Raw genomic sequence first — 12,912 nt, forward strand, 5'->3', positions numbered from 1 at the left:
TGTTTTTTTCGAAACTGTCAAGATATTGTATTTATGACAGTACTAAACTGTACATGACTTAATATTTATAATATCTTATAATATATCAGTCATATTGTTATTAGAAAATTTCAAAATTATTTATCGCTTTCGTTTAAGTCTTGTTTTAAAGTCCGCCTTCCTTGGAATAGGTGAGATGTTTTAAAATATATAACTTATGTGACCATACCAGTGTTCTTAGATTAAATAAAAATAAAATTGTGATTTTTTTACTTATCAGTTTTTTATTTATAAAATATGTTACACCCAAGCGAATGTACTTTATATTATAGCGAAAAATATAAAAAATACCATTTTCCATGCGTGGTCCTGCAGCGGTAACATGGTCGCGTTTTTATCACTTGTCATGTCACTCACACTCACTCATCATCACTCATCATCATCATTTGTCATCACTTTCGCACTTACATACATGTTAGAAAGTGACAGGCATGGTGACAAATGATAAAGAGCCGGCAATCTTAGCCCTTCTGGTTTTTCGCCACGGCTCATGTGAGCCTGTCGTCCACTCTGCAACTAATTCCAGTTTTTATGAAAGCGATTGCCATCTGACCTTCCAACCCAGGGAGGAAATTAGGCCTTATTAGGGTTTATATACTATTAAACATTATTAATTAAATGAAACAAGAATGTAGTTCATATACCCACATTTTATTAAAATAACACCCCAACACAATTCAAGACATTCATTATATAACCACTACAAAACTTGTACATCCATGTTAAATATTGTTTTCGAAGCGACTCAAAATCAGAGGCCAACTGGACAGGACTAGATATTCGTCAAAACTTAGAACATTGTATATATCAATAAAAAATACAATACAAACACAATAGGTACTCGAAAATATAAACAGATTATCACAATTTATATTTTGTTAAATATTAACAAACGCATATATTATAGTAAATAATCTATAAATGGACGATAAATAATAACTATGAAAGCCATAATTTACTTTCATATTTCACAACTACATAGTTATGTTATTCAAATTTAAAAAGCTTCAAAATATCACTAAAACTATCACATATATTTTATTATTCTAGCAAGATTATGATGCGAAAAATTTCACTACCTATTAAAATATATAATATGTTATAATCGTAAAATATTTAATATAGAGTAGCAATATTTTACAGAGGTTTCCGTTTATTACTAACATACACTTTTCAGCTCATGGCTCTTGTACTAATATTAGTTATTATTACTAATTTATAATTATAATATTTATTTAAAATATGTATTATAATACTGATAGTGTATATATGTCGTATAGTATATGATCTGTACAATATATTGTAATCTAAAGTAATAAATACAAATTAAATTAATGCAATTAAACATTTATAACTTATTTTTATTTTTAATAATAGTCTACGGTATATTTATGATTTACATAATGTAAATAATTAGTAGAGGACCCAAACCCAGCTATTGCTTAATAAGATGTTTATGCACAGTGTTAACAAATATACAGAGTTAAGGTCGCTAAAATTAAAATATGACTTCATGATATACCGATTTCGCACGAAGCCAAGGCACACACGCTCACGACGGGTTTGAGCCGTTTAACGCAGAGTTGTAAATGTGCGAGTGTCGCGCATAAACACAATGAAATTGGCTTGTTATGAAATCACAGTTTTTGTCCTAGAAACCTTACGTCTGGATATCTTTGAATTATGTGCGTATATGTAATAATTTAAGCAAGTTGATTAAATACGATTACATAAATATAATCATCAAATACGAATGATATCATTATTACGATAAACATAATTAAATAGAACTTAATTTAATTACACTTAACAAAAGTCTGAAATGTAACATAAATATGAAGCTTCTCATTAAATATGAAAATAATATTTCAGAATGTAAAATGATGGAATGAAGATGATTTTATACAACAAGCTTAATTTTTATGTATTATATGTATATACAGTGCATGCAACCTACTATTATATCTATTACTGGAAGATTACGTGATTAAATATGTTTGTGATATATATTTCCAGCTTATTTTCGCTAATTCATAAATTACTAGAATTTTTAGAGGACACATGTTTGACGACGATATTAGGTAAGTATATTTGATATATTTTAATTATATAACAAAAAAAATATAAAATGAAAATAATCTGTATTGTGTGGTATAAAATAATATTAATGGATTATAAGCAAATGAAAACAACCAAATAAAAATTTACGGAATACCTTGGAAAATTTAGCTAAATATAAATTTAAAAAAAAGTGGTTTACTGATAGAGAAAGCTGTAAGACTGAGGCATTAAGTTCGCCTTTTTTACTTTTACTTCTTTTTGTGCAATAAAGTTTTGATTAATAAATAAGGAATGAAAAATTTATGGAATGGATAATATTTTGATCACTTCCCTTCAAACTGCCTGAGCAGCCATACACAGGCAGTTTTGCTTTAAAATTATATAAACTTTATTTATTTGCTTAGTATTTTTTAATAGAAATAAAAAGGAGATTTTATGTTTAGAATAAATTTAAAAGTGGAAAAATTACTGCCTTCGGCGAGACTTGAACTCACGGCCTCACTTTTAAATTAATAGCATCGTTCGCAGATGTTTCTGCTTCTTAAAATTTAATAGATGTCTTGGATATTTCTAAATTTGTGAAAAATATTGATTCCATTCCATTTTTTTAAATTACATATAATTAAATACATACATTTTAAATATTCTAAAGCTTTAGTATCTACTCTACTGAGATACACTTATGTAAATAGTTTGGTTCGATGTATTCAGACTATTTAGAACTGAGAAATATATTACATGAACTATTTTACTTTAAAAACTGAAAATATGTGTTTTCATTAAAATAATTTAATTTGTGTCTCATAGTATTTTACTTTATTTTGAATGAATTACTGACGTAATCTTATTTGCGAACTTTTTAGAAATTTCATATAATTTCCTATAGTATAATTTATCATAATAATTACCTTAGGCCAGGATTACACTTGTAAGTTTTACTTACGTAAGTAGGGACACAGCTATACTACAGAATGAGATATGAATATCGTTATCTCATTCTAGCAAATAGCTTTGTCCCTACTTACGTAAGTTAAACTTACAAGTGTAATCCTGGCTTTATAAACAAATGCTCTACAGCTAACTACATGCCTATGTATTTATTACTACTAACTATAAATATTATATTGATTGCAAATGCAATATAGTTTTAACATGAATGATTGATAAAAAAATACATTCATATTTGATGACTATAATCGTTAATAAATAAAATATAACCGCATGATGTGAAAATCAGTACCTATACTTAATAATATATTAATTTTAAAAATTAATTAATTATATATGGGGATGAAAATGCTGATAATATATTTAATTAAGATATAGTGATCGAATGAAAGCTTTTATTGCATTTTTATTTACAAATATCTTACGTAAGCTCAAAAAATATCACTTAAATTAAATTCTACTTGTCTTTGGTCCGTCACCCAAATATTTTTCAAAATATTTGTAAAGAAAATATAAAAAGTGCGTCATTTAACACGTGTACCGAACTAAATACTTTATTGTCATTTTATTACAAAAAGTAAATGTAAAATTATTATTGTCTACAAAACATTACGCATATAGAAATATTGTCAATATATGTCATAATAATATTTTATACTGATTTAAACTAACACGATTACGATTACGTGTGTAGGCAAAGTGACAACCCTAGCGTACAAGTTAATAATCAAGATCAAGTGCGGGTAGTTCGCAAAACCCGCGCGGCAAAATGTTGATACAATTCCTCGCCAGTCTGCCTGTGACCACGAACGTAACGTCACGTTCGAAACGTCAGGCCATAAATAAACGTAAGTTTGTACGCGATTAAGTTCCGTGTTAGTTTTAAAATTATAGTAATATTTTACTGGAAACATGTCTAACAAATGTAGTGTAGGTACAGACATTACCTATTAATGGCAAAAACACTTAGGTACCTTTATTGCAATGGGTTACAGTTCGTTTATACATATATTTATTTCCAATAAAATATACTATGTTACAATCAATTTTATTGTCCAATAAAACGCATACATAAAGTCATATTTTATGATTAAAGATAATGTTTAATCACGTAATTATACATATTTAGAATAATAATAAACATATTGTCCAAGTCACACATGCAAAACCATACATTTATCTTTATGTGACATAAATAGCATAATATATATTAAATAAATGAATACCCAAGTAACCTGTGGACTTAAAGATTTAGAAATACAGACACGACTTCCGCGAAACACAGACATAATAATCAATATATTAAAACGGGTCACACACGTATTTTAAGTCGGAAATTGCTCGGCATATCGTCGAAATTCGCTCCATACCGAGGAACATCAACGGAACACTCGTTGGCGGACTGACGCAGACATGTATAAATACATGGAAATTGGAAACATGCCGAGCAATTTCCGACCTGAAATACGTGAGTCCACCCTTTTTTAATAAATTCAATATACATACACGAATTATTCTCTTTGTTTACTATTAGTGTAGACATACAATATATTTCCCACAGATATGTTTGGCATATAGTTTTCTAATACAGACACCCTGACTAAAAGGCTATAGATACTCGTATAATATATATACCAATAGGTACATTGATAAACATATTTGAATCAGAAAATTGGTCGACACTACGAAGATAGAATAGTTGAAATATATGATCGAAGAAATATATAGCTACTTCTCTGGGCAATAAATAGGCCATATATTTGGTCTCATTCACACCTTTTATTACATCAACAATACACTCCTTAGACGCCTCTAAAGCTACTAAGCAAACCCCTTAAGACGAAAGTGGAGGACCTGTGCGAAATCGCTTTTTCATACAAATGTAGTCCTCATTTTCCTCTCTGGATATTAACATTATTGAAAATTTTTTTTTACACAATTTGTTGTATATCAACCACAGCTATGCCCCTACGTTTGGTTTTTTCGAATTTTTAATTAATATAAGTTAAAAAAAATTGAAATCTGTTTTTCGCTCCTAATTTTTACCTTAATCAAAAAATCGAAAAAGGTCAAACGTAGGGGCATAGCTATGGTTAATATACATCAAAATATGTAAAAATATTTTCCATAATGTCAATATCCAGAGAGGAAAATGGGGACTTCGTTTGTATGGAGAAACGGCCGACCCCTTTCCTCTTAAAACAAAAACATTTTGGCACATTTAGTCACTAAAATTTTTAATTTTAATCTACATACCTGAAACCATTTTGGTCTCAGTTTAAAATCATAGACAATATTTTATTTACTTTTTCAAGACGGCGGGCAGTTAAGATGGTGGCAAAATAGATGTTTATTCTTCTTCCTCGTTCTGGTAGCTCACGTAGCGCACTGATGACTTGTCGCTTATTATCAGGCTCTGAAAAAAGTATTTAATTAATATATAGTTGGTCAAGCAAATCTTGTCAGTAGAAAAAGGCGGAACATCTAAAAAATGTAGGCGCGAAGGGATAACGTCCCATGGAAATTTTGATTTTCGCGCCTTTTTCTACTGACAAGACTTGGTTGACCAACTATAATAACGAAACTAAGTTATAAAAGTTTATACATTTGTTTAAAACACTTTGTTTTGTTTTCAGTTGCCCTTTAGGTTCACCACACCAACTCGTAAAAAGTATCTTTATTCATCAAATACTGATGGTGATGAGAAAGTTGTATTTTATCCACAAGAGTGACAAAGTACTTTGATGCAATATTTCCTTTCCTTATGTTAAATATTTTTTGATAAATATTTAAGAGCGTTCATTTGGCTTTGATTTTAAGGGTTCCGTATTCAAAGTGTAAAAACGGGACCCTATTATTAAGACTCCGCTGCCCGTCCGTCTGTCACCAGGGCCCAGGCTGATGAACCGTGATAGCTAGACAGTTGAAATATTCACAGATGATGTATTTCTGTTGCCGCTATAACAACAAATACTAAAAACAGAATAAAATAAATATTTAAGTGGGGCTCCTATACAAAAAACGTGATTTTTTTGCCGTTTTGTGCATTGTCCGACTCGCGTTGGTGTAGCGAAAAATGTGTTTCATGGTAGCAAAGTTTGCTTAACCCTCATTCCTTGAAACCCTCACGTATATTGTCTCTGTACCAACCTGCTTCTCATCTCTCGCTGGAGGTGAGCGCAGCAGAAGCAGACACGGCGCGTAGGCGAAGTTGAGCACCGCGATGATGACGAGCATCCACTCGAAGCCGATGCTGTTCACCAGGGTACCGGAGAACGCGGGGCCTGAACCAGATATAGAGGTTTTTATGCGTATGTTTTTATAAGTTAAGGTTAGTTTTGGTTAGTTTGTATGTTCCTACTCATATCTGTAAGTAAGTAAGTAAATATTCTTTATTGTGCACCATAAAGTTAAAAAAATACACAGAAAGCGAAATACAAGCTTAAGACTAGGTAACAACAGGCGGTCTTATCGCTAAAAAGCGATCTCTTCCAGACAATCTGTATTCCTAGCATGTAAGTAAATTGGTTTTAAACTGTACACTGCTTCCAATAAATAAATTACAAAATAAATAAATTACAAATAGAGAGATGATTTTTTTAACCCCCCACGCAATAAGAGGGGTGGTTTTAGGAATCATTCATAGGTATAATGATTTGCATGGTAGTTTTTAATTTTTGAATAATATTCGTTTCCACCATATTGTGCATGCCAGTTGGCAAATTGTGTGAACCTGTCAATATCTTTTAATTACTTCTATTATGTACCACTTTTTATGCAAAATAAATACATTTATTGATTGATTGATTGATTAAAAATGATTCAGTCAAAACACAGAGACGTCACGTCAGCCTTTAGCCCTTTATCACGTCGGGTTCACCAGTTGTGGAATAGAAATAAATGAATTATTCTTGCAAAATAACAAGAACCATTTTACTGAAATTCAAACAGAGATACAATAATATAGAGGTGAAAAGGCGGAGGGGGGATATGACCGAACGAGATGGTCTTATGTAACTTTCAATAGAAGTAACAGAGAAAGCCTACTACTAAAAAGTCCTAAGGTTGTCGTCACAAAGTGACTCCAAAACTCACCCACGGCATAACCCAAGCAGAAGGCCGTGTCCCCGATGGCGTACACGGAGCCGTAGACCGCGGCGTGCCTGATGTCCACTAAAAAGCCCAGCTCCGGCATCATGCTGGAGTCCACCATGCCGATGGCGAAGCCGAGGCCGGCGTTGGGGATAATCAGGTGCTCAAGCTTGCGGGCCATTGGGATCTGGAGGGTTAAAGAGTAAAATATTCCATAAGAGAACCCCATTTATTAAAGCTATAAGTTACAATGTCACACCAGACCAATAAGAGTTTCAACTATCAAACTTAAATTATTTGGAAACCTTTCAAAGAGACTCAGGGACGTAATTAGGGACCAGAGAGCTGACAGTTACCTCGCTCAACGCACCAGTCTGGCAGTTCAGCGGGGTAACGCAGCCAGCATCTTCGGGACCTTGCCGCATTGGCCTTTTTTAAGATTTAGTTTAGTGTCGTTTTGTTTTTGTATAGTCTGTATTTGGATTGATTGTAATTTAAGTTGTTTTTATTTATTGTTTTTGATATTTTTTTATACCTTATATTATGAATAAACTTCCAATTATGAAAGTATTGATAAAGATAGATAGATAAAGCGTTTATTTGTTTGTTTGCTGCAAATACACACAATTTAGAAATATCGACAAACAGAAAAATACACAATTAACAAAATGCACAATCAATTAAAACAAAATACAAAATCTTATAAATATTAGAGACATAACACCAACAGGAATAGCGGAAAGACTTGCACTGTGTGCATTGCAGCAACAGCAAAAGGGTGCCGACTCAGCTATACGCTTCACTCTTTCGAGCAAGGCACTGATATTCTGTCGGAACCCAGATCACGTGATGAGTGTGATGTAAAAGTGTGTATGAAGTGGTAACATATATATATGATGCAGATGTTGAGAGATATAATTTTCTAAATAATATAAAAATGAAATAGTACGTAACGGGAAATAAAAGTGACCAAAAAGAGAAAATATCTAAAAGTGTGTAGGTTCGGTGTAATGTCTCCTAGAAATCCTCCGAAGTACCTATTATATTCTGAAATCCGCAACCAAATAGCCGTAGTGGAATTTATATATTATTTACGATAAGAAATACTTATCTTACCAGTATAAGACAGACGCCGATGATGATGAGTCCGGAGCAAGCAGCCAGCCACCGTCCCATCTTGTGTCCGAGCGGACCGAACAGGTTCGTCCCTGCAAACATAATAAATAAATAAATATTATAGGACATTATCACACAAATTGACCAAGTCCCTCAGGCTGGTCTTGTGGGTACTTAGACAACGATATATGTAATATACACACAGTGGCTAAAAAATAAGTGCATTCCCGTTGCCAGGGAGGTTTTGGGATTATACTGAGCAACTTTTACTATGGGACCAACCCCGAAATTTGGCTGTTTCATACATTTTGGCTGGTCCATTTTCTATGGGAGGGTAAATTTTTTTTCGCGATTTTGTGGTTGGTTGTGGTAAAAGTTGCTCATTATAATCCCAAAACCTCCCTGGCAACGGGAATGCACTTATTTTTTAGCCACCCTGTAAAATACTGAAACACATAGAAAACACCCATGACTCAAGAACAAATCTTTGCACATTACACCAATAAATGCCCTAACCAGGAATTGAACCCGGAATTGAACAGATAGGTTGTCTTTATTTCATATCATTACACAGAGTTGATGTATGGATGCCCACGTGCTATTAAAATTGGGCGAAGAGGTCGATTGTTTTGTTGAATTGGAAGATTGGTTGATTGACTCTTTGGATATTGTCATTTCGACAATTTAGGATACAACAATTATAATTTTACCATGAACACAATTATAACAACAATTACAATTTTAGAAAAGAAAGAAAAAGAAAAGAAAATAACTCTATTTTGCATGAAATATGGTACAAAAGGTGGTCAGACAATATTATACATAAGTATCACATATTTCACCAGCATCTGGCATCAACTATAAACTAAATTAAAACTACACAAGGCCACAACCTAGTCAAACAATTCAGCCAGACGCAAAGGTGCCCATCACGCTCGCCGCGTTGCCACGCTGAATCGCGATAGACAGCAGCTCTTTGAATTGGAAGGGTGGTTGGATTGATTGCTCTTTGAAGATCGTCTTCCACAGCTTACCAATGAGATGGCAAATGCTAGCGGGCAGGAATGCCATGCCCAGCTGCCAGCTCGCTTGCATGGTGCCTCTGCTCTCTCTCTCTCTATACTCACCAATGAGATAGCAGATGCTAGCCGGCAGGAACGCCACTCCCTACTGCCAGCTCGCTTGCATGGTGCTTCCGCTCTCTCTCTCTCTCTCTCTCTACACTCACCAATGAGATAGCAGATGCTAGCCGGCAGGAACGAGACTCCCTACTGCCAGCTCGCTTGCATGGTGCCTCCGCTCTCTCTCTCTCTCTCTATACTCACCAATGAGATAGCAGATGCTAGCCGGCAGGAACGCCACTCCCTACTGCCAGCTCGCTTGCATGGTGCCTCCGCTCTCTCTCTCTCTATACTCACCAATGAGATAGCAGATGCTAGCCGGCAGGAACGCCACTCCCTGCTGCCAGCGGCTGGCTTGCATGGTGTCCACCATCCAAATTGGCAGACTAGGTTCCAGCATCGCAATGCCCACGTTCGCGAAGGTTATGGCTCCTATTAAGAGGCGTAAAACCGGGAAATTAGAAAACATAAGTTATGACGCGTGAAACTTGCGACGGAAGATATGGCCGTCGCGCGGGTTTTTATCTTTTATTACTCAAAAACTACAGTTCTGTTTAAAAATTTGCTCGGTTTTCGTGATTTTTTTCCATCGAGCCAAATTTAACCTTTAAGGTTTTGGCTGGAGTCTGCCCTTGCAAATATATACGAGTAAAATACGATAAATATTTGGGGACAATCTTACATAGATCGACCCAGCCCCGAACTAAGCAAAGCTTGTACTATGGGTACGTACTAGGCGACGATATATATACTATATAAATACATAGAAAACACCCATGACTCAGTAATAAATATCTGTGTTCATCACACAAATAAATGCCCTTACAGGGTTCGAACCCCGGACCACCGGCTTCATATACCCACCGTAATACAAAAACGTAAAAATGTAATATATAAACTACAATAGGGTATTTGACTGTATTAAAAATAAATTATTTTACACCATGCATGAAATAAAGCACCAGAAGAATAATAGAGAAACGTATACAGCAGTTATTTTTAGACACAATTTCTATTTTAAAACTCGTATCAACCCGTATAAAACTATAAAGAATAGGTAATTTGATTGTGACGTTACATGCGTTAGTGTTCCATATAAATGCCATATTAGCAAAATCGTTTTGACAGTTCGAACAAAGAAACAGCCAGCCTAGCCAAGGTGACAGTCGCTATCGCTTCGCCATCGAATCGCTTTGTGTCTCTCTATCACTCTTCCATATTAGTGTGACAGTGAAAGTTGCGTTTCTTTCGCTACGGAGCGTTAGCGATTGGCATGTTGTCTACGGGGCCATTTGACTAGTAGTATTAGATTTGATTTGTGGTAGTATTGGACATATTGAAAACATACCGGCAGCAACGATGATGTACGGATCCATGATCAGTTCCTTTAAAGATGGCGGGTCGCTCTCCTGCCGTACTACACCAGGTTGCAGTATCATTAGTTGCAGCACTGTGAACAAAATTCTATAATTAACATTTTCGAAAGAACCTCGGAACCTATTTATCATCATTAGGCCTTGTCCATCTTTACAGATGATTTAAGCAGCATCCATGAGTTGTGTTATCTAACGACAGTGTCGCTCGTGGCTAAATAACCCGATCCTTGAACGGCACAGTCGTCCACATCTATAACAAGCAAAAGTACATTGAGGGTCCACAGCGAGGCGACCCTCATCGCGGATGTGTCTTATGGCGCGTTTTCGGGCCAAGTCTTGAAACCAGGACCTATCGTGGGTTTCGCAACCTCTTAACAGGCGCGATCCAATCAGCGCGGTTTGTTGCCAGGTCTTGCCGTGAGTCGCAGTTGATGTTAAACGCACCCATGTCGCGTAAAGCGACCCTCATCGCAGATGTGTCTTATGGCGCGTTTTCGGGCCAAGTCTTGAAACCTTTATCGTGGGTCTCTCTAACAGGCTGTTCCTCCAATCAGCGCGGTTTGTTGCTAGGTCTTCCCATGAGTCGCAGTTGATGTTAAACGCACCCATGTCGCGCTTTACGCAGTCCTTAAAGCGGAGTAATGGGCGTCCCACGTTGCGCGTTGCCTAACCAAATTGACAATCGTTGGTAGAATAATATCATCGAAACAAATTATGTATGAAAACAGTCACGTTTGTTGATGTACAATTGTCACGCTAGACTTATTTATTTGGCAGCCTCTAGCCTCTCTTTGTACTGCCTGCTCCAGCTATCATCGAGTGCATCGTGAAGGCCTGTTACCGTACATCATGCATTGATACTTTGTATTGTGAAATGTTTTACTTATGCTTATCCTGTACTTAACTTTGGCTAAGGCCCTAGGAAGGATACAACCTTGATATTTTGTGTCAAAAACTAAACAAACTATACCAACTGATGAAAGGGCACAGTTAAAGGGTTAAAGAGGTATTTCATGTTGGATATATGGATATTACGTATCATTTTATGATTTATATGTACCGTATCTGCAGTACAGTTCCATAAGTCTCGTTAAATAGGTATTGAAGTAGAATTGTGTCACTTTGTAAAATTGGTAAATTAAAAAAAAAATTGTTTATGATATTATTTTCAAAATTGCTTTCTTAGGGTTAGATATGAGGATATCACGTATCATTTGCGGTATAATGTACAAAAAAAGTCCAAACTTGGTATGTTTTGAAAATAATTTTTGTTTTAATAAAAAAAAAATGGCTGAAGTGTAATGATGTGGTATATTTTTAGAATCGCCTCAAAAAGCCCTTTCTTCACACGATGGGTTTAAAAAAAAATCCAAAAAAAAATGTTTCTGCGTTCCCCTCCTAAGGGAAATTTTTTTAGGAACTGCGGGTCAAAAATATTGTTTTGACCTCTAGTATGCGTGTGCCAAACGGCTAACCTGTACATCGATTTGCGGTTTTTTTATACGAACGGCTTACACTATATCGCGGAAAGGGTTGTCCGGTCCCTGGTTGATTGGCGTTTTCTACAAAGAACTTGTATTTGTAAACCTTTTACGCCAAAAGCAGCGAAATTTACATGGAGGCTCATTCTGTCTCATTCGTACTTACATCCATCTCCCAATGCCAGAGCGGACAGCATGAGGAAGGGAGCAGTCTTTCCTACGAACTCGTACATGAGGCCGCCGAACGGGGGTCCAATCAGTACGCCCAGAGCCAGCCCTCCGAGAGCTATGCCCATAGCGTTGCCGCGTTCCTGTGGACCATTTAAATATATCAATAATATTGAGCTAATCTTTTTTCTTCACGTAATTTTAAGATCGAACTGTTTTTTTGAGTACCGTAAAACGGGGTGAGTAGGGACATAACTGACATTCAAACCTCGATAACATTTTATTTTTACATATCGCCGCTATACTTACTCAACCTCGTATCTGCAACACTCATTTGATGACAAAAACATTTCCGAATGAAAGAAAAGCGACATTTCCATCAAATGATTGTTGCAGATATAAGGTTGAGTAAGCATAGCGACGATATGCAAACTGAATGGTGTATACATATAATAAGTGTTCCGGACGTTTGTATTTTAGTTTTTATTTTATTTTGGGTAGTTCCATCTC

At 35.2% G+C, this 12,912-nt stretch overlaps 1 protein-coding gene across 6 annotated transcripts in view; it reads right to left on the bottom strand.

The window, feature by feature from the left end:
• Positions 1–671: 671 nt before the first annotated feature.
• Positions 672–12,912, bottom strand: part of LOC134752340 (synaptic vesicular amine transporter) — a 45,068-nt gene continuing 32,827 nt past the window's right edge. For all 6 annotated transcript variants that reach the window (XM_063688014.1, XM_063688015.1, XM_063688016.1 and 3 more), the window contains 7 exons: positions 12,401–12,545; positions 10,726–10,827; positions 9,675–9,809; positions 8,257–8,348; positions 7,144–7,327; positions 6,199–6,332; positions 672–5,464 (listed from right to left, as the gene is read on the bottom strand). In XM_063688014.1, coding sequence (XP_063544084.1) covers positions 5,399–5,464; positions 6,199–6,332; positions 7,144–7,327; positions 8,257–8,348; positions 9,675–9,809; positions 10,726–10,827; positions 12,401–12,545 — 858 coding nt within the window. In that variant the 3' untranslated portion in view covers positions 672–5,398. The remainder of the gene's footprint in view (positions 5,465–6,198; positions 6,333–7,143; positions 7,328–8,256; positions 8,349–9,674; positions 9,810–10,725; positions 10,828–12,400; positions 12,546–12,912) is intronic.

The sequence above is a fragment of the Cydia strobilella genome, chromosome 24 (assembly GCF_947568885.1).
Source record: "Cydia strobilella chromosome 24, ilCydStro3.1, whole genome shotgun sequence".
Lineage (NCBI taxonomy): Eukaryota > Metazoa > Arthropoda > Insecta > Lepidoptera > Tortricidae > Cydia > Cydia strobilella.